General features: G+C 61.4%; 3 protein-coding genes across 5 annotated transcripts in view; 1 reads left to right on the top strand and 2 right to left on the bottom strand.

Annotated features, from left to right (window-relative positions):
- PHF7 (PHD finger protein 7) lies at window positions 1–10,932 on the bottom strand. 2 transcript variants are annotated; one of them, XM_075547478.1, is made up of 11 exons: window positions 10,158–10,932; window positions 8,945–9,045; window positions 6,947–7,002; window positions 6,493–6,584; window positions 3,237–3,338; window positions 2,701–2,825; window positions 2,042–2,201; window positions 1,507–1,613; window positions 1,035–1,151; window positions 574–698; window positions 1–460 (listed from the first exon to the last, which is right to left on the bottom strand). In XM_075547478.1, the coding sequence occupies exons 2-11, from the start codon at window positions 8,977–8,979 to the stop codon at window positions 372–374; spliced, it is 1,008 nt and encodes a 335-aa protein (XP_075403593.1). In that variant the 5' UTR covers window positions 8,980–9,045; window positions 10,158–10,932; the 3' UTR covers window positions 1–371. The 2 variants fall into 2 exon arrangements, with proteins under 2 accessions (XP_075403593.1, XP_075403592.1); XM_075547477.1 differs by having other exon boundaries at window positions 10,186–10,932.
- Window positions 10,933–11,096: 164 nt separating this feature from the next.
- Window positions 11,097–18,360, top strand: BAP1 (BRCA1 associated deubiquitinase 1). Of its 2 annotated transcripts, none has more exons than XM_075547476.1 (17): window positions 11,097–11,252; window positions 11,365–11,394; window positions 11,498–11,552; window positions 12,340–12,472; window positions 12,787–12,906; window positions 13,288–13,349; window positions 13,420–13,562; window positions 13,762–13,840; window positions 14,225–14,348; window positions 14,812–14,959; window positions 15,246–15,430; window positions 15,644–15,777; window positions 16,206–16,537; window positions 16,637–16,797; window positions 16,954–17,046; window positions 17,156–17,228; window positions 17,322–18,360. In XM_075547476.1, the coding sequence occupies exons 1-17, from the start codon at window positions 11,216–11,218 to the stop codon at window positions 17,453–17,455; spliced, it is 2,043 nt and encodes a 680-aa protein (XP_075403591.1). In that variant the 5' UTR covers window positions 11,097–11,215; the 3' UTR covers window positions 17,456–18,360. The 2 variants fall into 2 exon arrangements, with proteins under 2 accessions (XP_075403591.1, XP_075403590.1); XM_075547475.1 differs by having other exon boundaries at window positions 16,059–16,537.
- A 293-nt stretch (window positions 18,361–18,653) lies between these two features.
- DNAH1 (dynein axonemal heavy chain 1) overlaps window positions 18,654–27,697 on the bottom strand; it is a 61,104-nt gene continuing 52,060 nt past the window's right edge. Inside the window, exons 56-77 of the mRNA XM_075547925.1 lie at window positions 26,927–27,094; window positions 26,647–26,838; window positions 26,400–26,531; window positions 25,904–26,029; window positions 25,334–25,453; window positions 25,103–25,252; window positions 24,859–25,019; window positions 24,018–24,243; window positions 23,736–23,931; window positions 23,504–23,655; window positions 22,748–22,944; window positions 22,411–22,555; window positions 22,067–22,225; window positions 21,853–21,984; window positions 21,506–21,676; window positions 21,241–21,420; window positions 20,991–21,167; window positions 20,599–20,769; window positions 20,246–20,376; window positions 19,686–20,037; window positions 19,156–19,390; window positions 18,654–18,775 (exon numbers count right to left, since the gene is read on the bottom strand). Of these exons, the coding sequence (XP_075404040.1) occupies window positions 18,654–18,775; window positions 19,156–19,390; window positions 19,686–20,037; window positions 20,246–20,376; window positions 20,599–20,769; window positions 20,991–21,167; window positions 21,241–21,420; window positions 21,506–21,676; window positions 21,853–21,984; window positions 22,067–22,225; window positions 22,411–22,555; window positions 22,748–22,944; window positions 23,504–23,655; window positions 23,736–23,931; window positions 24,018–24,243; window positions 24,859–25,019; window positions 25,103–25,252; window positions 25,334–25,453; window positions 25,904–26,029; window positions 26,400–26,531; window positions 26,647–26,838; window positions 26,927–27,094 (3,795 nt within the window). The remainder of the gene's footprint in view (window positions 18,776–19,155; window positions 19,391–19,685; window positions 20,038–20,245; window positions 20,377–20,598; window positions 20,770–20,990; window positions 21,168–21,240; window positions 21,421–21,505; window positions 21,677–21,852; window positions 21,985–22,066; window positions 22,226–22,410; window positions 22,556–22,747; window positions 22,945–23,503; window positions 23,656–23,735; window positions 23,932–24,017; window positions 24,244–24,858; window positions 25,020–25,102; window positions 25,253–25,333; window positions 25,454–25,903; window positions 26,030–26,399; window positions 26,532–26,646; window positions 26,839–26,926; window positions 27,095–27,697) is intronic.

The following is a 27,697-nucleotide window of genomic DNA, read 5'->3' as shown; positions in this document are numbered from 1 at the left end:
AACCTTTATTGGCACCCTAACAAATGGGGTGAAGGAAGGACAGGTACCTGAGGACCAGATGAGGATGGTAGGGTGTAGGAGGGGGGTCTCCTTGCGGCCACACAAAGGCATACTGGCCTCTTGGTTTGGTTCCAGGTCTCACTGCTGGCCACCCTCCGCTGTCCCCCTCCCACAGTGCTCCCTGCCCCCCAGACCCTGCCCGCAGAGGAGGCAGCGCTGCATGTCACAGTGCTTGGCAGCCACAGCTCTAGAAGCCACCTTTTCTTTTCCTGACATGGAGCGGCTGTGAGGCCTGTGGGCGTGGGCGGCCAGGAGGGACTGCTCCTGCTGCTGCTGGAGGATCCTGGTTCTAGCAGAGCAGGCTCGGCCCATCAGTCCAAGGAGGGTGGGGGCTCTCCCCTGGGCCGCTGCCCCAGCAGGCCTGAGGCACTGCTGACAGGTGAGTCTTCAGGTATAAGGTCTGAGGAGGGAATGGAGGTCCAGGACTCAGCCCTCTGCTCTCCCAGGCACAGGTCCACTAGCCCCCCCTTGGACACCTGCTTTTCAAAACCGAAGCCCCCCCCCCACACGCACCTTCAGCTGAGTCGGAAGGAGCACACTCCTCACACTCCCACCTCTTGTTGTTGGACCTGAGAGCCGAGCAGTCCCTGTGGGTTCCCTGGGACCCGCAGGTAGCACACAGCACCAGGCACCACCTCCTGCAGGGGAGGAGAGCTGGGGTGGGGCTCGGGCCTCCCACTTGCCTGCCCATCTGCGCGCACCTCCCACTGCACCACGTGCTGCAGCTGCACCCAGCAGGGATGTGGCTGGGGGAGGTCCAGGGAGTGGCCACCAGCAGGGACTAGCCAGGTGGCTTTGGGGAGGAAATGGCCCTGAGGGGCTCTCTGCGTGAACAAGGGGAGAGAGCGGCCCACCTGCACATGAGGGGCCAGGGGCTGGTGCACCAGGGACCCGGCAGGGCCATTCACAGGGAGTTTGCGGACAGAGGCACCTCTCTGGCTCTGAGAGGGTAGTTGTGAGAGCCCCACCCCTACCCTTCATCCTCAAAGTGGTCTCTGCCTTGTTCACACAGACAGGTGGGGGCGTCACAATGCTGGTACCGCTGATACAGCTCGGCATACGCCCCCGGCTCCAGTTCCCAGGCAGCATCTCTGGGGGGCAGCAGAAAGGACAGCCAGGGTCAGTGGCCAGTGCCCCGGCCACGGGAAGAGGAGCCCAAGAGGTGAGTGGCCATGGAGAGGGTTAGTGGAAGCAGGACTCCTGAGTTCCACCCGAGTGAGCCCCCCAGTCCAGGAACCCACCCCCCTGGGGGTTCTGCCCTCCGCTGCCCTTCCCATCCCTTCCGCTGCTCATCAAGGCCCATGGCTACTGCTTCATGGAGCCCTGCTGGTGCCACGGTCAAGCCCATCAGCCAGCCCGTGGGAGGAAGATGTGGCTGCCTGCTCCGTAGAAAGTCACCGTGTGTGTGTGTGTCTGTGGGGCGCGTGCATGTGCACACACACTCACCTGTCGGGAATGTGGATGCCCATCCTCAGCATTTCCCGGGGGAACTCCTGCCGGTTGTTGCACTGTGGGCATTTGAAGAAGTGCTTTGCTGACGTGTGGGCGTATTTCTGTGTGGGGAACAAGGGAATGCCGGGCCTCAGCCACACCTCCCGCTTCCCAAGCCCACCAGGAGCCCGGGAGAGCACTGTGTGTGGGGGGGGGCACTTCGCTGGGGGCTACCTAGGGGCAAAGACCAGAGGTGGGCTAGGCCAAAGGGTGCCAGACTTGGGACCAAAATGCCTTTGAGAGATTTCCCAGGTGAGCGTGAGCGATCACCTGGCTGGGGGCCAGGCACTGGGACCTGTGTCCTTTTTCGCCCACACCAGGAGAAGGCTCTCGACAGTCTAGAGTGGGTTAAGCGTGCCTCAGTGGGAGGGAAGGCGTCTGCTCCCATCCAGACCCCACCCGGGGACACTTCTACTCTGTGCTCAGGGTCCAGCGAGTCAGAACCAACTTGTCGGCAAGCAGGCATGGGCCGGTGCTCTGGGCGGCCCACCTGGATGCATTTGCGGTGGTAGATGGCGCGGCTGCAGCATGGGCTCTGAATGTTCTCCACGCTGGCCGGGGACAGCTCTTCACAGCACAGGATGCAGCTCTCCTCCCCCACAGCCCCACACTGGATGTCCTGTGTCGGGCGATGTTTCCCACAAAACGATCTGCGACACAGGGGCAGACGGGCTCACACCATCCCCGGGAGCTGCCCTGGTGTGGAGGGGTCCTAACCTAGGCGGGGAGGCCCCTGGTCGCCTTGCAATCACGGGGAACCAGGAGTCAGTGCCGGCTCCTGGGAAAGGCCATCGCCCACTCAGACCCGTGACCAGGGGAGCTCCCAGGGACGGCCACCTGCCTTCTCACGGCCGCTCTCCCACGGAGCAAAGCCCCCGGGGAGGGTCTCATGGGTGAGCAGCTGCCAGAGCCCCAGCCGTTTGTAATTGAAGGAGGGACGGGAACCATGGCGAAGCCCGTGAGGTGGCCAGATGGAGCCTGCTTCCCATTACTGGGCGGGGCAGGCCCAGTGGTAAATAAAAGCCCCCCACCACCACCGCCACTCCCCGCTCCACCCGTGAGAGCCCAGCACTGGCTTCACGAAAGGCTAAACAGCAGTCGGGGCCCAAGGGAGCTGGCAGTGCCCCCGCCCACCTCCCACACACTCACTTGTACTCTCCAAAGAACTGTGAAAGACAGCCCCGTTCTTGGCCACAAGGCAGATGGAAGTTTCTGACACAGTGATCTTTCTGGCAGTGGACGGCAGCTCCTTTTTTCCTGCACACGAAACAGACCTGCAAAGGAGACCCCGGGCAGTGCACATGCACCCCTCCCCCTGCCTCCCCAACACAGGCAGGCAGGCAGGCAGACAGACATCTTGCGCTGTAGTCTTCTAGGGAGAGAATTCTTTGGGGCCACAATCCTCCCGTTTCCTTGGTGGTCCTGAAAATCCCTCAAGGCCTCCCAGAGCCGGGTTATGCTCTGCCCACCCGGGTGTTCTACCCTCACCTCCCATGGGCCACTATACCACCAAAGTGTGGGCATCCGTCCAAAGAAACTCCCAGGTAGGAGGTCCCAGAGTCCTTGAACTTCCACCCCCACCCAGGAAACGGCAGACGGAGGCAGGAGACAGAAGCCGTGTGAGAAGAGGCAGAGAACCCTGCCGCCCCCCGACTCCCCAGGCACCCAGGCCAGGGCAGCCGAACCTTCCTAGCAGCCCGGGCGACCTCTTTTCTGATGTCTTCGGGCAGGAATCCATGGAAGCCTCGGTTGGACTGGCCCCTCTGTGGCAGCTTGCTAGACAGGATCTGAGGGCAGCAGCACCAGGTGGTCAATCCTGATGTCCGGCCAGAGCAGGGGAATACAGAGCATGCTCAGAGTGCCATGTCTGTCCCTAAAAGTGGCTTCCACAGCTCCATGTACTAGGGGCCCTTTCACAGTTGAGCTCATCGGCTCTTCGTGACAACCGTGCCAGGTAGGTTCTACAGTCAACTGGTCAAAGGCAAATCCTGTCGTGGAGCCACAAACCCTTCCACCGAGCCACAGACACAGAGGCCACACCCTGCTGCAGGCGGTGGGAGAGGGGGTGGCAGTCCCACTGCGTCCCACCCTCACAGCTTCCCCCGGTGCCATCACCTCCTTTGGCGGGTGTGTGGGCTTCGGTCCCCCTCTGTGTGACGCCCTCTCATCTGGTGTTCTGGGAAAGGCCCCCTAGGCGTGTGCTCACCACATGCTGCCCAAGGCCGTGCAGGTCCTCGGACCCTGCTGAGGTGCTACAGGCTGGGGTCACACAGAGAGGCCGCAGGGCCCAGGCAGCTCACACTCCCCCTCCTGCTGTCCTGTCCCCAGAACAGAGGGGTCTTCTCAGAGCGTCTGCCCTCAGCAAGGGGGAGGCAGACCCCTGACTACAGCCATTCTATGTCGGGGGAGGAGGGGAGGAACAGGGCTTTTCTTTAAAATGTACTTTAAAGGGCCCTTTGTGCCTAAAATGTCCTCAGAGCTGCGGCGCCTGGAATTGGAGATCAAGGACAAGGAGGCAGAACCAGCCTGTGATCCATGGCCCAAGGCCAGCTGCCCATGGGAAAGAGGAGGGCAGTCTGGGGACCCCCGGGGACCACGCTGCGCCTGTCCTACAGGTCGCCTGAGCTGATGAGCAAGATGACTATTGGTGCTACTGGTGCACAGCCAGACATGCTGGCACCTGGCCCCCAGAAAACAGATCCACAGACAACGGGTCAACTCTGCTCTGGTCAGTGCACCAAACGTACTAATCATAAAAGAAAATCTTAAAACCAGATCAATAGGTGCCCACCTCCCTGATACAATCAATGAAGACAAACGTATGCATAAGCAAATGTGGTGAAGAAAGCTGATGGTGCCTGGCTATCAAAAGATAAGGGTCTTAAAGGCTTGAAGATAAACAAGCGGCCACCTAGCTCAGAAGCAACAAAGCCCGCATGGAAGAAACACACCAGCCTATGTGACCACGAGCTGTCGAAGGGATCAGGTATCAAGTATCAAGGAATAAAAAATCATATCATTGAAAATGTGGGTGAGTGCAGAGTGGAGACTCAAAGCCCATTGTTAGCCAACCGGACACCCCTTACTGAAGGGTTGTGGGGAGGAGATGAGCCAATCAGGGTGCAGGGTAGCAACGATGAAACATATAACTTTTCTCTAGTTCTTAAATATTTCCTCCTCCCTGCTATCATGATCCCAATTCTACCTTACAAATCTGCTAGACCAGAGGATGTACATTGGTACAGAGAGCAAATGGAAACACAGGGAATCCAGGACAGATGACTCCTTCAGGACCGTGGTGAGAGTGGCGATGCCTGGACGGTGGAGAGAATGTGGGGTAGAAAAGGGGAACTGATTACAAGAATCTACGTATAGCCTCCTCCCTGGGGGAGGGACAGCAGAGAAGAAGGCAGGGGTGGACATCGGACAGTGTAATATATGACAAAATAATTTATGAATGATGAGTTCATGAGGTAGGGCGGTGTGGGGAGGGAGGGGAAAAATGAGCAGCAGATATTAAAGGTTCAAGTAGAAGACAAATGTTTTGAGAATGATGATGGCAACAAATGTACATATGTTCTTGACACAATGGATGGATGTATGGATTATGATAAGAACTGTACAAGCCCCCATTAAAATGATTTTAAAAAAATCTTGGTGAAGTGGACTTGGTCAGAAACACAAAAGCTGTCTTTTCTTTGAAAGAAACCATTAAGAACATGGAAAGGCAGAAAGAGTCACAATACGTACGTCTGATCAAAGGTTTCTACCCAGAATCTAAAGGACACCTGGCACGCAGTCATAAGACAACGGTTTTTCACAGGGGCACAGTGCCACACAGACACGTCACACAACAAAGGACAGAAGAGGCTCACCACCGCTGCCGGCCCCCGAGAAGCATCCGAGCCTCCATGGGCCAGCCAGGTACCGCCAGGAGCTGTCAAAGGGAAGGAGCCAGTTTTGCAGACTGCTGTGTAGCTACTGGGACCGTCGAAGCACACCACCACTTTGGAAAACGACTCGGCAGTTTTTTGTCAAGTTCAACACATAGTCAATGTACAACGGAAGGTCCCCTGGTGGCACAACGGTGTAAGCACCCATCCGAAAGGCTGTGGCTGGAACCCACTTCGCCTGCTGCTCTGAGCGAGAAAGATTCTGCCGGCGAGACTCTGGGGCAGGAAACACACAACCAAGACCCTCACTCTGAGAGGGTGACCACGCAGGAAAACGGAAACCACATGTCGACACACCAATGTCTGTCGCAGCTTTATGCAGAGTAGCCCCAGAGAGAAACAATTCAAATGCCCACCAACGTGGGAACAGATAAGCAAACCTGGCCACAGTCACCCAATAGGCTCTAGCTCTAGACTTGACACACCCCACAGTGTGGACGGGCCTCACCGCCATTCTGTGGAGAGAGAGAAGGCAGTGTACACGAGAGCAAGTGTCTGTGCGCTTCTACAACGCGGAGCACAGAAGAGGCGGCAGTAAGCTCTGGTGGTAAGGGCCAGAATGGGGGTCACCACAGAGAAATTCACTGCAAGGAGACCTGGGCTCATGAGAAGGTTATTTCTTTTGATTGGTTGGGATGGTAGATAAGTAGAAATAACACGGGTACGGCATGTAACTGAGACCTAAGGGAAGAAGGTACTGGAGGCAAACCGCACCGGAAGGACAGCTCATCCACTGGCTGTTGGTGGAAGGGAGGTGGCCGGGGCGCGTGGTTTGGTTTGTGTCAATTGGACGCACTGGGTACTGCCAGGACTTCATGCCCAGCGGAGCTTGTGCTTTGACGTATTTTACCAGGTACACATATCACTTTGACAGAGGTGGGTTTTCAGAAAAGCCCTTATCAAGATGCCAGCCAGCCAAGGTGACAGCTCTGAGGCTGAGTTCAGAAAACAGGGCAGATGCTCAAAGCACAAGGGGCTTCATACTCACGAGACAGAAATAGTGCACGCTGAGATCGTCTTTCTGAAGGAATTCCCCTAACTTCTCAGGATCCCCAGGTTCTTGAAGGCACAGCCGACAAACTAGGAGAGATGAGGTGCACAAGTCCGTGTAGCTGTGACTCGCGTCCCTGCATGAGCGAGGCATGGGGCACCATCCTCTCTTGGGCAGGGAGGCACGGGTCACGGCAGCCGTCCAGCTGGGGAGGGAGCTGCTTGGCTGGGTTGCACCTTCATAAATTCTGCTCATGAGGAGGGGCTGGCTGCAACCACTCCCTTCATAGTTGCTGCTTAGGGCAGCGGGAGTTCAGTGAGCTTTGTCTTAGACTTTGGACATGAATTAAAAAGGTACAGGTGCTAACTTCTTAAGGCCCGTAGAGAATCTGGGGAGAACGCGGGGTTGGGCGGGAGCAACCCCCTTGGCTGAGGTGGCCTGTGCTCCTTACCAGGCCCTGAGGGCGGCGGCTTCCTCTGAGGGACCCTCCTAGTCTTGGCAGGCTTCCTGCACGAGAAGGGGCAGACACACAGGCAATCTTTGAGGACTTCATCACCCTCCCCTGTAACATGTCCCCCAGAATGCCAGCCATGGACCTGATAAAGGACCCAGATATCCAAAGGCAAAGACAGCAGTTTCTTTCCTCGACTCTTGGGGGGGAGGGGGGACAAAAGAACACCCTCTATAGGTCTGGCTCTGCCTCCTGACTGGGCATGGACAGTGTTGCCCAATCACCAACCCCTCCAGTTTGTGTCAGTCACGTGCAGGGACTTAGGGAGTTTAATCTGCACAAGTCAGCAATTCATGGACTGGTCTGGGGTACTTGCCGCAGTGCCGTTGCTCCACAGGGCTTTCAGTTCTACACCAGCGGCTACATAGTTATTATCCATAAAGTTGCTCCATACCCACGGGGATGATTTCTAATGTCTACCACAAAATGAGCAGGACGTCTCTAAAGATATGTAGAGTTCATTCCAGCCCCAATCTAAAACAATTAGTTCTTGCAGGGGTGGGTGCTGTAGCAAAGTGTGGTGAAGAAACCAGACTGTGCCTGGCTAGCAGAAAGAATAGCTCCTGGGGCCTGAAAGGCTCGTCTTACAACAAGTGAGGCGCTCACTAAGTCCACATGGAAGCAGCACACCAGCTGGTGTGAGCCAAGGATTGTAAATAGTATAATCCAAATCCAAGGAAGGAATGGAATCAGAGTTTAAATTGTGAACCCTAGTTTTCAGAAGACTAAGGCTGACAGTGGAAGCCCCCAATCTAAAACCCAGGGTTTCCACCTGGCAAACCCCTCTGACCCCAGTCAGGGGTGGGACTCACCTCGTTGTCAGACAGAGAGCTTGGGTTACAATGTAACATCATTTCCTTCCCTTTTGACCCATTTACCTTTAATGTTTCCTTTCTTTTGGACTGAGGTGTTTCCCTTGTGTTTGGCCAGTGTTTGTTTACTCGCTTCCTGTGTGTGTTGTGTGCTGTCTGTCTGTGATGGCCAGTGTTTGCTCACTCGCTTCCTGTGTGCGCTGTGCAGGATATCCAGGATCTGCAGTAACAGGGTGGATGGCTGCCTAGGGGCACCGCCGGGTGTGGGTGGGGGACAGGGCTCACAACAGGATGAGAAGAAAACATTCTGCAATCTTAATATGACTGAATGGTTAAATTGTGTGGGATGTGCCATATATGCCGATAACTTTTAAAGAAAGCAACTACATAAATCGCGGATTCCTCTGCTGGGGAGGAAGCCTTCTCACCTATTTGAAGGGCGGGTCAGCCCCTGCAGAGCCCTCTTTCTGTGGCAGGTGCCCGCGAGTGATCAGTCCTGTGGACTAGGAGGCTTGGCAAAACCCCTTTACCGCTGATTCTGCCATGAACCCCGCCAAGCCTCAGGCTGTGCCAGCTTCACACAACACCACAGTTAACCTTGACTCAATATGACTCAACCTGTGGGTCCCAACCCTCAAACGACCCTTTCACAGGGGTCGCCCGATTCATCACAGTAGCAAAATGACAGTGATGAAGTAGCAACAAAAATAATGTTATGGTTGGGGTCAGCACCACATGAGGAACTGTATGAAAGGGTCGTGGCGTGAGGTAGGTTGAGAACTAGAATGTTCTTCTAGCACACTTTAGTGTTTGCTAGCGTGCTAGAGAAGTTCTTCTCAGTGTTCTGCACGTATTAGCTGCACGAGTCCCCGGCATGCTCTAGACAAGTGGGTTCAATTATTATGCACATTTCCCAGATGAGAAAATGGAGGCATACAGAAAGGGAGCCACCTGACGCAGGTCAACATAGTTTACATGTGTCAGGGCCAGAATGGGGACCTAGGGTGGCAGAGCGGGGAGAGGGGCTGTTGAGCGACTTCTCCGGTGGCTTGCAGGTGCCTCTCCAGTCCCAGGCAGGCAGGGACTGCGGGGCAACGTCTCCCCAGCTCCCTCATCACCCCCTTACCTTTGGTGGTCCTTCCTTCCCTTGACAGTCTTCATTCGATACTGCCTCTCTCGCCTATCTCCAATTCTTCTAGAATATTAGCACAACACAGGCTTTTCCAGCTATAAACAAAAGCAGGGCGGAGTCAGCAATTTAACTCGTTTGGTCATGGAGCTCAAGAGGGTCAGGGCAGTGGTGAGCTGCACCCAAGTGACTGACTGAGGGACTCGTGCAGAAAAAAAGCCACCAATGCTAATGGCAGCCCCCAAGTGTGGACTCGTGCCCACATCTGCTCTGGACCTTACAAAAACCCCGTCCCAAAAAATCACACTGCCATCCAGGTGATTCCGCCAACATAGCAACCCTACAGGGCAGAGTAGAACTGCTCTTCGAGACACCTCATCTTGACAGTGGTCAGCCTCATGGTCCTCCCATGGAGCCACTTGTGGGTTTGAACCACGGACCTTATGGTTGGCAGCTCACTTCGTAGCGTACAGCACTGCCAGGGCTCCAGGAAGGTAATACTAAGCACCTCTCTTTCCAAGGAAAGCAAGGGGCGCAGAGAGGCCCGTTATTTTGTCCAAGGTCACAGTGCATGATCCAAATGGGAGTTGAGCCCAAGTCGTCTGCCTCCGGATCACCTTTAATTATCACTTTCTACAACCTTCAGGCAACAGAACAAGACCGTGGGGCCTGGAACCGTTACTGGATGGGCTAAGAAGTTGGTTCTCTGTTTATCTGTGCCCACTATATGCACGAAGCAGCAGCGTCGAGGGGTAACGGGTTACTTTTGTCCCCACGTGCGCCCGCCTTCATTCTATGCAGTGAAAGTGCCCTCCCGACAGGGGCCTGTGGGACTTGGGCTGCGCTAGCACTCCCCCTAGTGAGAAGGGACAGCTCCAGGAAGCCCGCAGGAGCTCCCTCCGGTCCAGCATTCCTAGGAGGGCCGGGTGAAGGAGGTCCCACGCGAGAGAGAGCCACACTGCAGGCCCCCGTCTCAGATCGCGCTGGGAACATGCACGGCTTCAGGGACTTTATGACCACAACTACTAGGGCAAGTCGCCACGCGGAAAACCGGGGCGGCGGCGCTTTTCCTTTCTCCCTGCTTGCCCCATCTCCTCTCCCAACCCGGGAGTTGCAGCGGCGCCGCCCCATTTTCGACGGGCTGCGGCGCAGGCGTGGGTAGGGATGAGCTGACTACGGCGCAGTTCCCAGGGGCTGGGGGCGGGCGCACCCCCACCATCCGGCAATGGGCATAAAACCTTGACACTTCGGTTCTTGGCATCGCTGGACCAAGACGCTCCTTCATAGGCTCAGTGCGCACGCGCGTTGCGAGGCGGTGGGCCGATCCCAAGACATTCGCGACGGGACCTCGTCAAAGCGGGCTGCTCAGTCCCTGGTTTCCTTCCTCACCCGGCGGACGCTCCCTTGAAAGTTAACAAGTTGTTTCACCGGATAAACGCTGGGCTCAAACGTTTGTTGGGAAAAGTTAAAAACAAACAAAATATAAAACGTGTTCGGCCCAGCCGCCGCTAGAGTAATAAACAGTGATCTATTTGGGAAATTCGAGTCGGTGTGGCCACAACGGTCCCCCGAAGGTGACAGTCCAAGGGGCTCAAGGAGCATTCCGTGGGTGCCGAGCCAGGCTCATGTCGCGCCGCCGGGCCGCTGGTGCGGGGCCGGGCCGGGGTCGCCTCCGCCGTTCCCCCTCTCGGTAGCGCACGGGCCGCTGTTCCGGCCCGGGCCGCCCGCCCAGGTGTCGCTGAGGGCGCCGCTGTCCGGAGCTTTATGCGTTGACCCAAGCCGTGGTAGCTACCTCACGGGCGGCCGCCCCGCGCGGTGACAGCGCCGGCGGAGGGGGCGAGCGCGCTAAAGGGGCCGGGGCACGCGGACTGCGACCCTCGGGGGCTTCAGCGTCGACGACGATGGTGACGCTGGCCGTTGGCAAAGAGGGACCGCTAACGGCCCCGCGGTAACGGCCCGGCGCCATCGCCGCCCAACCCCGTTCTCCCGCCCCGCTCCTCGCGTGCGCGCGCGCGCCCGCCCCCAGCGCGTACGCGTGCCCGCGCGCGCGCGCGCGGGGCCGGAGGGAGACGCCTCTAGGGGCGGGGCGGGGCGAGGACCGTCGCGACAAGATGACGTCGCTGTGCGGCCGGCGCGGGCAGGTGACGCGTGGAGCCCGTTGTCTGTGTGGGCCTGAGGGGCCCCGGGAGCTAGAGGGGCTCCCGGCGGGGGCGGCGGTGGGGCGGGGGCGGGCCTGGACATGGCGCTGAGGGGCCGCCCCGCGGGAAGATGAATAAAGGCTGGCTGGAACTGGAGAGCGACCCCGGTAAGGAAGGGGCTGGGCGGGACGGGGCCTGGGTGGGCCCGGGGGCAAGAGCATGCCCGTGGGAACGCGCCTGCCTGATCCCCCCCCTCCATCTCTTGTCGCCCCCACCCAGGCCTCTTCACCCTGCTGGTGGAAGATTTTGGTAAGACCTTCCCTCGCCCTCCGGACCCGCACTGACGGCGCCCACCCCTGCGCCCCGGGGCCAGAGGCCACCCAGCCCGACCGCGTTCCTTTCCTATGCGCAGGTGTCAAAGGGGTGCAGGTGGAGGAGATCTATGACCTTCAGAGCAAATGCCAGGGGTGAGTGCCTGGTGGGTGGGAGGGCCGAGGCAGAGTCCCCTCACGGGAGGCCTGGGTTTCGGGAGCTCCCATAAAGAAAGCTGCCCCTGGCTCTGTGTACCCTCTTAATGCCCAAGCGGATATTTTCATTTTCTCCCAGGATGCACTGCTGTCTGGGCCTCCCTCACCCACATCCCGGCTGTCCTCTCCCGGTTGGGTGCAGTGCCCTGCCAGGGCGTTGCATTAGGAAGCCCAGAGAGTAACCCCAGGGCTGCTGCAACTAGCCAGTGGGCCTCAGCTTGTATGCTCCCCTATGCCCCCCACTGCCCTGTGTTGATTGGTTTGACAAGGCTTCTTCTGGGCGCCCCGCCCCCGGGACTTGTCCTGGTGGTCCCACAGACCAGGCTGCTCACGTGATAGACCTAGAAGTCTGCCTTTATTTCCTGGGAAGGACAGGTCTGGTGTGTGTGCCCCTCTGTGTTGGGCACAAGAGTGAATTAGCGTTTAAATTAGTCCCCAGCGAGGTTGTGTTATCCCCTGACCTGTGCCCTGGCCCGTAGCTCCCAGCGTTGGTCTGCTATCCAGCACCCCTAGTCCGGTGTGAGGGGCCTGGGCAGGCCCCATGCCAGATGTGAATCCTGCGGCCATGCCTGTGACAGCCTCGGGGTGTGCGCTAGGGCCTCTTTGAGGACCTCGTGTTGGGAGCGGGGTGGGATCTGATGCAGACAAACAAGGGTGAACTGAAAGGGCTATTACGTGCCCACCCACCCCCGCCCCCCATCATCACCCCTGCCTCTTACTTCCCTAGCCCTGTGTATGGGTTCATCTTCCTGTTCAAATGGATCGAGGAGCGCCGGTCCCGTCGCAAGGTCTCGACTTTGGTGGATGACACGTCTGTGATCGATGATGACATTGTGAATAACATGTTCTTTGCTCACCAGGTCTGCTGGCCTCTGTGTGCTGCGCTCTGGTAGAGGGTGGGGTGCTGCCGTTTTCTGTGCTGGGGAAAAGGACAGCTAGAGACCTTTGGGTGGTTGCAGCAGCCCCTGGGCAGAAGGTGCCAAGCTTCTGGTCATTAGCCTGGGGCACCTCTAGTTGTTGGGGCGGGGGTGGGGTGGTGTGGTGTGTGTGTGTGTGTGTGTCTGTCCCCAACCTGGAAAGAACCAAATGGGGCCGTAGTACAGATAAGGCCTCTCTCTGAGCCCTCGCTCCCCATGAGAGAACCTGGGATGAGAGCTGCTCTTTGGTTTCACAGCTGATCCCCAACTCTTGTGCCACCCACGCCCTGCTGAGTGTGCTCCTGAACTGCAGCGGCGTAGACCTGGGCCCCACTTTGAGCCGCATGAAGGACTTCACCAGAGGCTTTAGTCCTGAGGTAGGCTCATTGCCGGGGTCACCCCCGAGGCTGCTGGCAGTGCCGCACCACCCTGCCGTCATGTTGTGCTTGACTTGAAAACAGTAGCTCGTGTAAGATAGTTCTTTGTAAACCCGTGAAGCCTCAGACCTGGAGAGGGCTGGGGCTCTGCAGGTGACATCATGTTAGGCTCCCGTGTGGGCTATTGTCTGCGAGCGAGGCCAAGTTGCTCCCTGGTCACTGCACCTCTTGGGGCTTCAGAGCACTCTTCTTCCCCCGCCCTGCCCTTGCTCGTCAACGTCAGAGTGCTGGAACTACATCCAGGACTGCTCTTTGGAACTAGGCCCCCATTCAGGGCCCCGCCTGCAGTGTTGTGATGCAGCCCTGTTTTCTTCCCTGTAGAGCAAAGGATATGCAATTGGCAATGCCCCAGAACTGGCCAAAGCACATAACAGCCATGCCAGGTATGTGGGGCTGTGGCTGGGGGTGCTGGCGGGGCAGCCCCCAGGTGGCTCTGACCACGTCTTCTCCTAGGCCGGAGCCTCGCCACCTTCCAGAGAAGCAGAACGGCCTCAGCGCTGTACGCACCATGGAGGCATTTCACTTTGTCAGCTACGTGCCTATCACAGGCCGGCTCTTTGAGCTGGACGGACTGAAGGTCTACCCCATTGACCATGGTAAGCGCCCTGCAGCAGGACCTGCTGGGCTCCCTGCTTTATCTTGGGGGACAGCAGGGCAGCACTGAGGGCCTCTGGCTCTACCACCTGCCGGGTCCGACTCCTTGGCTTAGTGGCTGTTCTCCACCCTCCTTCCCATGGCTGGCCTGCCCCGCTTGGGGTTGTCCACCTGTCAACTCCATGGCCTGCTCTTTCTTAGGGCCATGGGGAGAGGATGAGGAATGGACAGACAAGGCCCGGCGGGTCATCATGGAGCGGATTGGCCTGGCCACTGCGGGGTAAGGGCCTCCTGCACCCCCTGGGGCTGTGGCCCCTTTGAAAGAGGACTGTGGCAGAGAGGGGTCAGGTGATTGCTGGACCTCATGGTGAATCTGGCTAGATCAGGTTTAGATTTGGGGGACCCCAGCTCCTTGCCCTGACTCCTCTCAGAGCTGCCTACGGCTTGCTGCCCGAGAGTCCAGGGGTAGGCAGGCCTTGGGGGCGCCTGGGAGTTGCCAGGCTGCTGGCTCCCTTCACTGGGCTTGGGCTGTACAGCCCGCCTCTGGCTGCTGGGGTGGGCCCTGGATGTGTGGCCACCGGTGGGACTGCAGAGGGCCTTGCCTGGCTCTCCGTTCCCTGGACGGGGGTTGCTCTCACAGCTGTGGCTCTGGCAATGACTACAGGGAACCCTACCACGACATCCGCTTCAACCTGATGGCGGTGGTGCCCGACCGCAGGGTCAAGTACGAGGCCCGCCTGCATGTGCTGAAGGTGAACCGCCAGACGGTGCTGGAGGCCCTGCAGCAGGTGGGTGCCCTCTTGCCAGGTCCCTCTGCCCAGTGGATGAGGTTCCCATTGGATCTCCTGGGGAGAAAAGTGGGGCAGGGTATGGAGGCGTGGGGAGAAAAGTTGCTGGAGCAGCGGTTCTCAACCTGTGGGTCATGACCCCTTTCGGGGTCGAACAGCCGGTTCACAGGGGTTTCCCAATTCATAACAGTAGTAAAATAACAGTTATGAAGAAGCAACAAGAATAATGTTATGGTTGTTGGGGGTCATCACAGTATGAGGAACTGTGTTAAAGGGTTGCGGCATGAGGGAAGTTGGGAACCACTGGTCTAGAAGGAGTTTGAGTCTGGCTGTTTTTTGTCGCCGCCAGTGAGGGGGGAGAGCCAAAGCCATTTTGCTGCCGTCCCCCAAAAGGACTGAACTGGCCCTGGAAGATGCCTCAGTGGGCCCTCATTCCCCGCTCAGCCTGGGTCTCTGTTGGCAGCTGATCAGGGTAACGCAGCCGGAGCTGATTCAGACCCACAAGTCTCAAGAGGCTCAGCTGCCTGAGGACCCCAAGCCGGCCAGCAGCAAGTCCCCCCCAGCGGTGGAGGCCAGCAGAGCCCCAGTGGCCCCCGAGGGGACCCACACAGGTATGAGCAGAGGCCTCTCTGGATGTCCTGTGGGCATGGGGCAGCCTGGGGCCTTGGCTTAGTGCCTCACAATGGAGCAGACTCTCCTGAAGTTCGGCCCTGTGCTGGCTGATGTCACCCGAGGCCCCGGCCTCTGTGAGCCGGCTCACTCTCCTGCTGTGGGCCTTTGTCTCTGTGGTGGCCTGTGACTTAGGGGTTGCTGACTCCTGGCCCAGGGCGGTGGTGGCAGGACCTGGGAGCTGGCGGGCTGGGATGGGCAGCTTCCTTGCCTGTTGCCCTACCTCAGACGATGCGGATGAGGTGGCTGCTCCGGGCGCCCCAGCCCCGACCCACAGCCCGCCCAGCAAACCCAAGCTGGTGGTGAAGCCCCCAGGGAGCAGCCTCAATGGGGGTCCCCTCAACCCCGCCCCCATTGTACAGCGCCTACCAGCCTTTCTGGACAATCACAACTACGCCAAGTCCCCCATGCAGGTGAGGCCCACCAGTGGCCAGACTAGGGGAGGCAGACTGATGGAGGCCCATGCTGGGGGACCCTCAGGAGGAGGGGTTGGAGCAAGGCGGGTGGGGGGCGGAGGGGCAGGTGCCTGGGTTGTGTGGACCATTCGGGGGTGTTCAGCAGACAGCTTGGGTTGCCACATTGGCCTGACCGGCCCCGCTCGTGGCTGGCCTGGGTCTGTGCTGCAGGAAGAGGAAGACCTGGCTGCAGGTGTGGGCCGCAGCCGCGTCCCCGTGCGCCCACCGCAGCAGGACTCGGAGGACGAGGATGAAGACGAGGATGAGGACGACGACGACACACAGAACAGCAACCCCCCCATCCGGTCAGCCCGGCTCTGGGTGCCTGGGGAGGCTGGCATGGGAGGGCTGGCCCCGGCCCCCAGGTGGACTGGAGACGAGTCTTGCAGGAGTGGCGAGGCAGGAGTGCAGCTAGTCAGGAGGACTTGCAGGGAGGGGCTGGCATGGGCTATGCTCAGGAGAGCCCAGGGTGTCAGGCCTGCCCCGCATGGACAGGGTGCGTGAGGTATATGGAGGCCATTCTGGGCACTGTTGACTGTGTCCCTCTGGCTGGTGCCCTTGGCTCACTACCCCTTGGGCCCCACAGGTACAAGCGGAAGGGGCCCGGGAAGGCAGGACCCCCAAGCGGTGCTGCCGACGGGCAGCTGTCGGTGCTGCAGCCCAACACCCTGGAGGTCCTGACGGAGAAGCTCCGGGAATCCCAGAAAGACCTCTCGCTGCCTCTGTCTATCAGGACGAGCAGCGGAGCTGGGAGCCCAGCGGTGGCCGTGCCTGCTCACTCTCAGCCCTCGCCCACGCCCAGCAATGAGAGCACCGACACAGCCTCAGAGATCGGCAGCGCCTTCAACTCGCCGCTGCGCTCGCCCATCCGCTCGGCCAATCCGACTCGGCCCTCCAGCCCCGTCACCTCCCACATCTCCAAGGTGCTCTTCGGCGAGGACGATAGCCTGCTTCGGGTCGACTGCCTTCGCTACAACCGTGCCGTGCGTGACCTGGGGCCCACTGTCAGCACGGGGCTGCTGCACCTGGCTGACGACGGGGTGCTTAGCCCCCTGACGCTCACAGGTGGGTCTGGGCCGGGCCAATCTTGCAGGGAGTAGTGAGGGGCCGCCCGCCTGCCTGTATCCTGCCCTCATGGGACTGTGGGCTGCCCTCTCCATGCAGATGGTGGCAAGGGCTCCTCGCCCTCCCTCAGAGCGGGCCACAGCCACCAGGGGCCCAGCAGCCCAGAGAAGGAGGCAGTGGCGGATGCAGCAGAGGGCCGGGAGAAGACGGGGCTGGGGAGGCCAGGGGAGCCCATCAGCGGGGAGAAGTACTCGCCCAAGGTGAGGCTGGTCACCCTTTCTGAGAGCTCTTGGGCAGGGCAGGGCCTGGGGCATTGTTTCCCAGGGGCTGCACTCTTGACTGGCTGGAGCTGGGCACTGGGAGCAGGGTCCTCGTTTCTCAGGAGTGGGCTTGGGTGCAATTCTGGCTCTTGGCAGGAGCTGCTGGCCCTACTGAAGTGTGTGGAGGCTGAGATTGCAAACTACGAGGCCTGCCTCAAGGAGGAAGTGGAGAAGAGGAAGAAGTTCAAGGTGGGTGAGTGGAGGTCACTCAGAGAGGCCTCTCTGAGTCGGCTGGTCAGCTGAAGCTCAGCCTCAGGCGCAGACTCGAGCACCTTAGCCCCTGCGTCCTCCCCCACAGATTGATGACCAGAGACGGACCCACAACTATGATGAGTTCATCTGCACCTTCATCTCCATGCTGGCTCAGGAAGGTGAGGCCCCACCCCTGCCTGCCCACCCACCCGGGAGGGGCCCCAGGGCCCTGGCTCCCGTCCGCCCGTGCTCATGGCCCCCACCGCTCACAGGCATGCTGGCCAACCTGGTGGAGCAGAACATCTCAGTGCGGCGGCGCCAGGGCGTCAGCATCGGCCGGCTCCACAAGCAGCGGAAGCCTGACCGGCGGAAACGCTCGAGGCCCTACAAGGCCAAGCGCCAGTGAGGCGCTCTGCCCCAGGCCCCCCTCCCAGTATTACCCCAGGTTCGGCCGGGCAGCCCTACGTGCTTTGGAAGCAGCTGCTGGGGCCGTGGTTACCCCACAGCCGGCTGTGGGGCGGCAGGCCCTGGCCCTCCGGCCATGGGCACCAGAGCGTATATTTTATCTATCAGAGACGTCTATTTTTGGGGCTCCAACCCATCGTATCACCGCTGGGTTGACATAGCTGGTTTCTAGCTTCACCCCCCAGTCTTGGCGGTGGTGGTGGTGTGGTGCTGCTCCAGCGCCCTGTACCCTTGTCCTGAGGGTGCCAGCCTCCTTGTTCTCCCTGGGTGAGCATCCACGCGGTGAGGTGGCTGAGCAGTCTCCCTGGGGTGTCCCCTCCTCCCGCCCACCAATCTGAGAGAAGTGTTTGAGGCTGGTGGGTGGCCTGGCTTGTAATTCCCCAGTGGCTGTGCAGTGAGGCCGGGCCCTCTCCCTTCAGTGTTGTGGTCCTGGGCTCCGGGTCTCTATCCCTGCAGCCTGGGGGCTCCAAGGCCCTTCTGTCCCACCCCTCAGTATTACCTTGTCTCCCTCCCATAGGGGTAGGGGTTGCAGAGTGAGGGCCCCTTAGCTTGCCCTCGTGCAGGCCGCCCTGCTGGGTAGGGACGCAGGGCGGAGACAGCCATGTTGATTCCTTGTCCCCGGGGCTGATGCCAAGGGGTACTGGTCCAGTACTGCCTCTGGATCACAGACCCCACCCCATTCCCTCTCCCAGATGACTTTGAAGGTGACACAAGCAGCCCCCTAATCTGTACATAGTGGCTGGGGGAGGGGGTATCTGGGAGGTGTGGCAATGCCCACCCTGAATTGTGCACAGCCTGACCCCTTTGTGAATATCAAATCAGTGAATGAATAAAACTCTGGAGCAATGAGGCCTCCTGTGGTCACTGCCCGAGGCAAGGCTGCTGTGGGAGGGGTGGATGGAGCTAGACCTGGGCCCTGGGCGCAGGAGCAATCTGTGCTGGGCTTAGGGGGCTCTGGGAGCAGGGGCTTGGTCTGGAGTGTTTGCTGGCTGGCATGGGGCCTGGGAGGCTCTTGTCTCTTCCCTGTGGCATTTGGGTGGGCCGAGCAGGCCAAGGCTGCTGCCTCCCCTCCTGCTACGCCCCTGGCAGTGGGGCCTGAGAAGGTGCCCAGGTTGAGCTGAAGTGCTTTAATGAGGATGCTAGTAGTCCAGGGCACAGAGGAGGGCCACGCCACGCTGGATCCAGTGTCGCGGGGGGAGCTGGGTGGGGAGCTCCACAGCAATGACATAGTTGGTGGAGTGGCCTGTGGTCGACAGTGTCCCTAGGGCAGGAAGGAAGTAGGCCACGTGAGTGGCCAGACAAGTGGCCCTGGCCATGGTCACTGACCCAGGCGGGGATTGAAGATGGGGGCAGAACATACACTCCCGCTTCTTTGTTCTCCAACAAGACGGGCCCAGGCCTTCTTTGGGGGCCTCGTGAGCCCTCTGAGTAATGACCGGCTGGGGATCAAAGGTTCCCAGGACTCAGGGCAGATGCTGAGGGAGGGGCCGGGAGCCAGCCTAGGAGTCCGCCCCTGGGCACTGCCTGCCTGCTGTTGGCCTGGCCCCATCCAGGCCCGGATGGACTCTGACTGGCCTGTGCTGGGCCTGTGCTGCCAGCTCCATGGTGTGCCCCTCCCCCCCAGTGGTGACCCATCCGTACCGGCACGGGTCAGTGTCTTGTAGATGGGGCACAAGTAGAAGTTGTGGTCCTGGACCTTGCGGTTGGGCATTGGCAGGAGCCAGATGACGGCCATCTCTGTGTAGAGCTCCTTGGGCCGGGACTCGGCCAACTCGAAGGTGGTTGGGTCCCAGCGGGCCCCTTCCAAGAATAACCCGTGGATGAAGCAGCCCTCTGTGGGCCTCTCAGTGATGGCTGACAGCTGCTGGCCCAGCACCTGCGGGGGCACACCCACAGCCTACCTCGCACCTGCAGCTAGTGTAGGATTTGGGTCGGGGGCATGAACTAGCTGCTGGCAGCTGCCACCTGCCCGCCTGCCTGCCCACTGATAGCCAGTGGTCTGTCTGCAGCCTGCCCCTGCTCCTTCCCTCAGGCTCAAGGCCGCTGTCGGTCTGAGTCTTCCTGGGGCTTACCCAGTTTGCTGGGGACCCTCCGCCCTTGCTCAAGGGTCTCCCAAGTCTGCCAACCAGCCATGACCCCTGCCCTCCTGCTGGGGCCAATGCAGACCTTACCTTAAAGTCAAAGGAGATGGTGTCGATGGAGATGATGGACTTGCGGGCAAAGTTCTGCAGGGTGCCCGTCAGGAAGGCCTGGGGGAAGAAGAAGCCGCTGATCCAGAATACGGCTGGGATACCTTCCTGGATCCAGGTTTGCACGAAGTTCAGGCGCTGCATCAGGTCCATGACCCAGGAGGCTAGCGGCTTCAGTGACGGGTAGGCCTTGGCCATCCAGAGCTCGGGCACGGCGTTGTTGTACAGGCTGGCCGCCATCAGTTCCAGCTGCGAGGACATCACCACAAGCCCCTTGAGTGCCTTGAGCAGGTCCCGCAGCGACTGTGTGATCACCTGCAGCAGCCGGTTGTACCTACGGGGCAGGGGCAGGGAGGCCCTGGGATTAGCAAGTGTGTGGTTTGGGGGAGGCCACACACCCTGGGCCTAGGTGTACTTGTCTGTAAAGTGGGGATTAGAAGGATTCTGATGAGTGAAGGGCAGGATGGACGGCACTGTGGTGCTGGGCCCCGGTGAACCAGCAGTGCCCCATGCCAGCGCCCGCTCACTGGTGACAGGCGCACCTAATGACCTCCTGTACCAGCACTGTGTTCATGGACTCCTCATACAGCACTGGGTACTTGGTCATCACCCACTGCAGGTTGGTGGGCTCGGGCACCTTGAGCAGGATGCTCTGGGCCAGGTCTTCCACGACCTGTGGGGGCCGAGGGAGGGAGGGAGGCTGAGGGTCAGAGCTGTCCCTGGTGACTCGCCCGCTGGACCCTGCCCCCTGCCCTGGCCACCTCCCACCCTGGGCTGGGGCCCCCATCAGCCCTGCCCACCTCCTCCCAGCCCTGGGCACTCGCCCCACCCTGGGCTCCATGCTCTGAGAGCCCGCCCACTCTTCCAGGCTCCGCCCCTGGGTTGCCCCGCCCACCTCCTCCCGGCCCTGGCCCCCAGCAGAGGAGGACTTGGGCTGCAGCTGGATGATGGCGGCCAGCAGGGCAGAGGTCTCGTTCTGGGCGAAAGTGATGTTGGCGTTGTCGTGCAGGCCGAAGATCTCGGGCATGTCGTTGAGCGGGAGGCTCTTGATGTAGGCGAGGTAGCCCTGGGGGCCGGGGACGCCAGAGCACCCAAACTGAGGCCCCCCTGCCCCTCTCGGTGAGCACCCGACCCCACCTGTGCCCCGGACACCAGGCCGCCCTGTGCCGTCCTCAGGGAGCAGGGGTACCTGGCCGCCCGCTCTCAGCAGTCATAACCTAGGGGACAGGGCAGCCGCACACACACACCCCCCCCCCCCCCCCGCCGCGCAGGTGCGGGCGGGCTCACGTTGAGGTCGTAGGTGGGCTGGATCTGGTGGTAGACGCCCGAAGGGCTGTAGCTGTGCTCCGGGGACAGCACGTCCGGGTTGTAGAAGTCCTCCAGGATGTTCATGACGCAGCGGCGGTCCCAGTCGTCCGTGACGCGGCCCCCGTAGTTGATCTCCCCGGCTGTGTACTTGAGGACCTGGGGGCAGGGGCGGGCCCGTGAGCGGGGCCGCGCGTGCGTGCACAGCCCCTCCGGCCGCGAGCGCGCGCACCTTGTAGGGGATGTCCGCGTACTCGTCCAGGAACATCTTTAGCTGGCTGATGCAGATGCGCAGGTCCCCGTCCGTGAACTCGTAGGGGATGTTGAAGCCCAGGGGCCCGAACTTGCGGCGCTCCAGCGCGTTCCCGTGGAACAGGCACAGCGACAGCAGCAGCGACTTGAACTCGGCCGTCTGGGGGGGTCGGGGGCTTAGGGCGGGCTGGGGGCGGGCAGGGCAGCCCACCCCCACCCCGGGGCGGGAGAGGGGCGAGCCGCACCTTCTGGCAGGAGTTGAGGAAGTCGTCACTGAGGCTGTTGTAGGACTTCAGCAGGTTGGCCTTGACGCCGCGGGGCGGCTCGATGGTCATCTTGGAGCCGTTCTGCAGGATGGACACTGGGAACTTGTTGCTGGGCAGGCTGGTGAGCCACAGGCGGAAGTCCCGGTGCACCTAGAGGCCGGCCTGCGCGTGAGCGTGTGCGGGCACCCACGCCAGGTTCCTCCTCCCTGACCCCCCCTCCCCCCCACAGCGGGCAGGCTGCGGGGGACGCCGGTGGAGTATCCGGAATCCGAACAGGCGGGGCCACAGAGAGGCCGGCGGGAGGGCCCTGCGTGCCCCACGCACACCTTGTCCGGGTTGGTATGCTCGATGAGCCGCTCCAGGGCCGGCATCCAGCTGGGGGCCAGGTGGCAGTTCTGGAAGAAGACCCACTTGCCCCGCTCGATGGAACTGCGCATCATGGCTTCCGCGCGGGGGCCCTGTGAGGAGGGGGCCACGCAGAGTCGGGACCCAGTGGGCTGCCCCGCCTGGCTGCCCCCTGCCATCAGGACTGCCCCTGACCTGCCCCTGGCCCAGGGAGATGGCAGAGAGCTTCTTGGCAAACTTCATCTCCTCAGCGAACTTGTAGAGGTCGGCGGCCGGGTCAGTGCCGGGCGACAGCACGAAGATGAGGGGTGTGGTGGCATTGGAGTCCTTGAACACCACTGACAGGTTGGCCGTCTGTGAGGGCAAAGGTATGCTGGGACCCCGGGACTGGCCCAGGCAAGAGAGCTCCTCGGGGAGGCTGCCAGCTGGGGTCTGGAATCTCCTAGGACCTTGGGGGCAGGAGGCAGCCTCGGCACCCTGGCCTTGCTCAGCGAGGCTTCGCAGTGGTGTGGGGTGGGGACCTGGGGACCAGCACTGGCCTGTGGCTCGATGAAGCGGGGCTCCAGGTGGTTGGCCACGAAGTCCTGCATAGCATTGGTGACCTTGTCCCCACGGAGGCAGCGGAGCACCAGCAGCTTCTGGAACTGGTCCAGGTACCCATCCCAGATGCCCGGCAAGGGCTCCCTGCAACAGTGTCCGTGTCCCCTGAGAGTGAGCCTAGGCGAGGTTGCTGACCACAGGATGCTGCCGGCTGGCCCGGCGAGGGAAGGCAGTGGGACTCCCTGGGCCATGAGGTTTGGTGGGCAGAAGGGCCGTGCTGCGGGCAGGGGCTGAGCCATGTTCTTGCTGTGCCCACCCTGCCCTGGGCTGGCTCACCTGTGGGGCTCGGGGCTGTCAAAGATGGCCCGGAACTTGGACAGGTGCTTCACGAAGTCAGTGGCAAAGAGGGAGAAGGTGGGCAGGTTCGAGAGTGCCAGGATGTCCCGCCAGGCCCGCTCTGACAGCCAGTCCGTAGCAGGGTTCTCCAACACGCTCTGGATGGGGCCACCGGACAGCAGATGGCGCCACTCGCCCTGGCAGGGGCCGGGGTGGGGGGCTAGTGTCCAGGCGCCCCGCCCAGCAGGGCCACCCCTGCCATCCTCACTGTAGGGATTGTGCCCCCGAGGGCTGGGAGATGGTCTGGGCTGGTGTTCCCTATGACGCCTCTCCGGGCCTCTTCTCTGTTAGAAGGACTCCGCAGCTTCCCGGGTGTAGTCCGGCAGCCACAGTGGCTGTTAGCCTCTGCCCCTCCCACCACTGCTCAGTCTGAGCCCGTAGTTGAAGCCTCAGTCCATCTGGCTGGGGGCCGCCCTCTGTTTTGGTGCCCTTCTTGGTGCAGATGGGCAGCCTGCTAGTCTCCCTGTCCGGGCAGGACTTTCTAACATGTGCGGGAATGCCCAGGGCCTCCGAGAGTGTGAGTCCGTGGCCGACAGGAGTGAGCAGCGCAGGGCAAAGCTTGGCCACAGCCCTGGCTGGCCTGTGCCCATGGGGCCTCCTGGCTCTTCCATCGGGGGCGGTGCTGCTCCGGGGCCCCACCCTGACACCCCTCCACCCGTTCTTCCCAGCAGGGACCTGCTCGGGCCACGCGAGCACCTGGTCGATCTTGCCCTCGTTCATCATGATGCGGACACACAGCAGGAAGGCGAACATCAGCTTGTGCTTCTCAAAGAGGCTGCGGCAGACGTTGCTGTAGAGGCTGTAGGTCAGGTAGCGGTTGATGTTGGCGATGCGCTTCTTCAGGGTGTCTGTGGGGCAGGAAGGCAGTGTCCCAGCGTGGACACGGTGGGAGGAGGGAAGGAGCAGGGGCAGGCGGCAGGGCGGCTACCTGCGCGCTCCGAGTTGGCGATGCCGGAGAGGAAGATGCTGAGGAACCACTCGAGGGAGTACTGGTACATGGGGTCCACATTGGCCAGGTCGGAGACGCAGAAGAAGAGCAGCTGCGTGCGCACGGCCACGGGGACGTACTCCATACGCGTGAGGTCGATGTCCTTCTCCGTCTGCTCCGCAATCCGCACCTTGGCCTGGCGGGGGCGGGGTGAAGTCAGGCGCAAGGAGGCTGTGCTGGCTGGGGCGGAGGCCGGCGGGCTGCCTGGGGCGGGCAGCTGACCTGGATCTCGGCGGCCTTCATCTTGGAGGCCTCCAGCACCTTGATGAGCTCCAGATCGTCCACGGGGTTGCCCTCGGAGGAGCTCAGCCGGAACAGGATCTGGTCCTCGATGTCCTTCAGCTCCTGGCGCATCTTGGCGTTGCTGATGATCAGTTGGTTCTTGGCCTCCTCCAGGTCGGGCCGCTCCTCCGCCACCACCTGGCCCAGGAGCTGGTCCTCGAGGCCACTGCCAGGGTGGGCACACCGCGTCCAACCCTGAGGGCCCAGGAGGGCCAGCCTGGAGCCTGCTCACCTAACCCTCCAGCACCTGGGTCACCATGAGCTCAGCATCCTTGTCCACGACAGCCCGGAGGCCGGTGCCATGTCTGCCCCTGGGGGTGGGGGGCAGCTCCCAAGGAAGCCTCAGATGGCAGTGTCGGGTGGATACTTGCGGCCTGATGTGAGCTGGGGTGGGGTGGCCCAGGAGGCCCGGGGCCTGAGCAGGAGGAGCCCACATGGCTGGTAGAAACGGACTTTCAGGGACCCCTCATCTCCTAGCCAGGAGGCCTTAGCAGGGAACCGGCCCGAGGGGCTCACACTCTGGGTGGGGGTCCAGCATAGATCTGACTCAGGCCGAGTGCCCGGGGGACGTGGGCTCTGCTGGCAAGGAGGCTGAGGGGACCCAGGATGTCTTCTGGGGGTGGTGGCAAGTATGGACCTGGGTTGTCAGGACTCAAAGGGGTGGGTGGCTGGCAGGAGGTCAGTGGAACCTCCAAGTGGGGGTGAGGCCTGCTGAGCCGCCTGGCTGCCGGGCAGGCGGAGGGGACCAGGCTGGTGCGGAAAGACCTCGGCGTGGGCTAACCTGGGCGACAGGGTGAAGTTGATGAGGGTGAGCTTGGTGGCGATCTCGGGCGTGTAGTGGGGGTTGGGCAGCTTGGTGGTGATGTACATCTTGAAGTCCTCATGGTAGGGGATCACCGTGTCCCCCAGCTTCAGCACTGTGTTGCCCTGCTGCTTGTATGTCTACAGCAGGGGTGGGTGGGTGCTGTGTCGGGTGGGAGTGCCCCCCCCCTCGCAGTAGGCTGCCCCTCCCCGCGCAGGCCCACCTGCTTGAGCAGCACAGGCTCCAGGGCGGGGTCCAGCTCCTCGCCCACATTCTCCAGGAGGCAGGGCTTGCCGAAGCGGATGGCATTCTCCAGGCTGCGCAGGAAGTCCCGGTCACTCAGCTTGAACACGTCCAGCCCGTTGTCTTTCTCCTAGGGTGGGGGAGGACGGGTTGAGGGCTGGCCCGGGGTCTGGCTGGTGGGGCGGGGGCTCCCAGGCAGCAGAAGGCTCACCATATTCCGGATCCACTTGTTGGCTTGACCCTGGGGGTCGATGAAGTGGGCCCAGCGCTGGGAGAACTGGGCGATGACCCCATTCTCCACCGACAGCGTGTCGTTGGGCAGGCCTGCGATCTGTGGGGCAGCTCTGGGCTGGCTGCGGTCTCTGGCCGGGGTACCATCCCTTCCCACTCCGCCTCTGTGCTTGTGCCGGGGTCTTACCTCTCCCTCCGGGGCCCAGCTTGAGGCAAGCTCTCTGTCCCCGGGGAAGCCCCTGCCTCTAGGCGCAGCCATAGCTGGCTCCCTGGTCCTTTCCTTTGCTCACACAGGGCTCCGCCTCCACCTTGTCTCCCTCTGCCCTTCAAGGTCCAGTGCAGCCAGATCAGGCCTCTCAGGGAGTCCTCCTCGGCCTGCACCCTGCACCTTGCTCGCTCTCCCAGGCATTCTTGAAAGGACCCCTGAGCTCTCTGTGGCCACTCGACGCCTCTGTCCACTCGGTTCAGCCTTCCTCTCCCACCTACATCCACTGCAGGGCCTGTGGGGGTGGGGGTGTGGGCCCCGCCCAGCCCAGACCCCGGCGGGCACCTGCCATGAGCGGATCTTCACGGGGTTCCCCAGCGTCCCGATGAGCGTGGGCTCCGTGGTGTGGGGGACCTGGTGCAGCTTGAGCTGCTTGATCCAGTGGTCGTAGAGTGCTGAGCGGTACTGTCCCTGAGAGAGGCCGCGCTCAGGCTCGCTGGGCCTCACACATCCTAGCCTCCCCCCCACATCAACACCCCCACAGTGAGGGTGGTTGTGAGGGTGAGGGGAGATGGTACAGTGCTCAGGACAGCCCGTGGCACACAAGCCCCACGTGCTGACGCCCCGGGCTGTGAACCTCCTCTACACTTGGGTCGCTGCGAGTCCAGGTCGGCCTGGCTGCACGGAGTTTGGTTTGGGGACAGATGGCTCTTCCTTTTCCCCACGGGATTCCCTGCTGCGGGGCACCAAGCTGTTTGGGGAGTGAGTGGGCTGTGCAGACAGAGCAGCCCCTAGGCCGCCCACCATGCAGGGGGCCGGCCTTGCAGGAAGGGCAGCTCACCGTGAAGGCGCCCAGGTAGGCCACGAAGCCCGCGGCCACCAGCACGTCCCCGGAGATGTTGTCTAGCGTGTACCCCAGCCTTTCCACCGTCTCCTGCCAGCGCACCTTCTCGTCCGACAGCCCGTTGATGAGCTGTAAGGCAGAGGGCCGGCCCAGGAGGGGATTTGTCCACCCCTTTGAAAGGGGTGGGGCGCGGGGTGGGAGAGCTGGGCGGGGGGTGGGGTGGGTGGGCGGGGGCGGGGCACACCTTGTCCGCGCGGCCCAGCCGCTGCTCGCACTGCTCGCACTTGAGCTCCAGCTCCTCCTTCTTGGCCACGCACTCCCGGTACTTGGCCTGCATGGTGGCGATGCCGTCCTCCACCTCCAGGAGGCGCTGCTTGGCCTCCTCCAGGACCCGCTGCGTCACCTCCAGGTCGTCCTGAGCCTCCCGCAGGGCTTGCTGCACACAGAGCCAAGTCAGCTCGCCAGGTGTCCGCCCGCCAGGCCCCCACGGCCCCCAGCAGCCAGGCCCCGCGGGCGGCCCTCACCCGCTTGGGCTCCACGGCCTTGGCCACGAAGTGGTACTTGTGCATGGCGCGCACCCACTGACAGATGGAGGTGCAGGCCTTGGACACCTTGGCAATGGCGGCCGGCTGGAACTCCTCGTTGTCGATGTATGGCTGGATGGCTCGGATCACTGCCTCCCCGATATTGTCCTGGGGGCGGGGGCACGACGATCTGTCTGCAGGGACCCCAGGGCGCCGAGCTCCAAGGGGCCTGCTTCCTTTAGACATGTTGGGTTTGTGACGCAGTGGCGGCGGTTTCTGCCTTGGGACGTGTGCCTGGATCCCTCCTTCCAGCTGCTGTCCCCCTCGTGCTCCTCCCCTGAGAACCAGTAATGTATACTCCCCGGTCCCCCAGATCCCAGCTGACCACCATGCTGAGCCCCTGACACTGTAGATGGTTCTGGAAAGGCAGGTGTTTCAGAAGAAAGACCACCAACCCTTCCTCTCCAGGAGCCTCTGAGTGAGTTTGAATCTCCAACCTCTCCGTTACTGCCTGAGGGCTTAACCACAGCTCCTCCCTGGGTGTAGGTTAGGCCAGTGGGAACCAGTAGGGGCCCCAGCTGCTCTTAGCTGGACCATGGTCTCTGTCCTCAGGAGGCGCAGAGCCCTGAGAGCCTGCCAGTGGACCCGGGGCCACAGACTGTCAGTCAGACTAGTCCAAAGGCAGGCGGGTGGTGAGGCCAGGGAAGATGGGCCAGCAGACAGGAAGGCCCTGGCCAAGGTATGGGGGTGACGGGCAACCAGGACCTGAAG

This window comes from Tenrec ecaudatus, chromosome 4, assembly GCF_050624435.1.
Source record: "Tenrec ecaudatus isolate mTenEca1 chromosome 4, mTenEca1.hap1, whole genome shotgun sequence".
Taxonomy (NCBI): domain Eukaryota; kingdom Metazoa; phylum Chordata; class Mammalia; order Afrosoricida; family Tenrecidae; genus Tenrec; species Tenrec ecaudatus.
The sequence above is the reverse complement of the archived record's forward strand: the minus strand, read 5'-3'. Positions and strand labels throughout refer to the sequence as shown.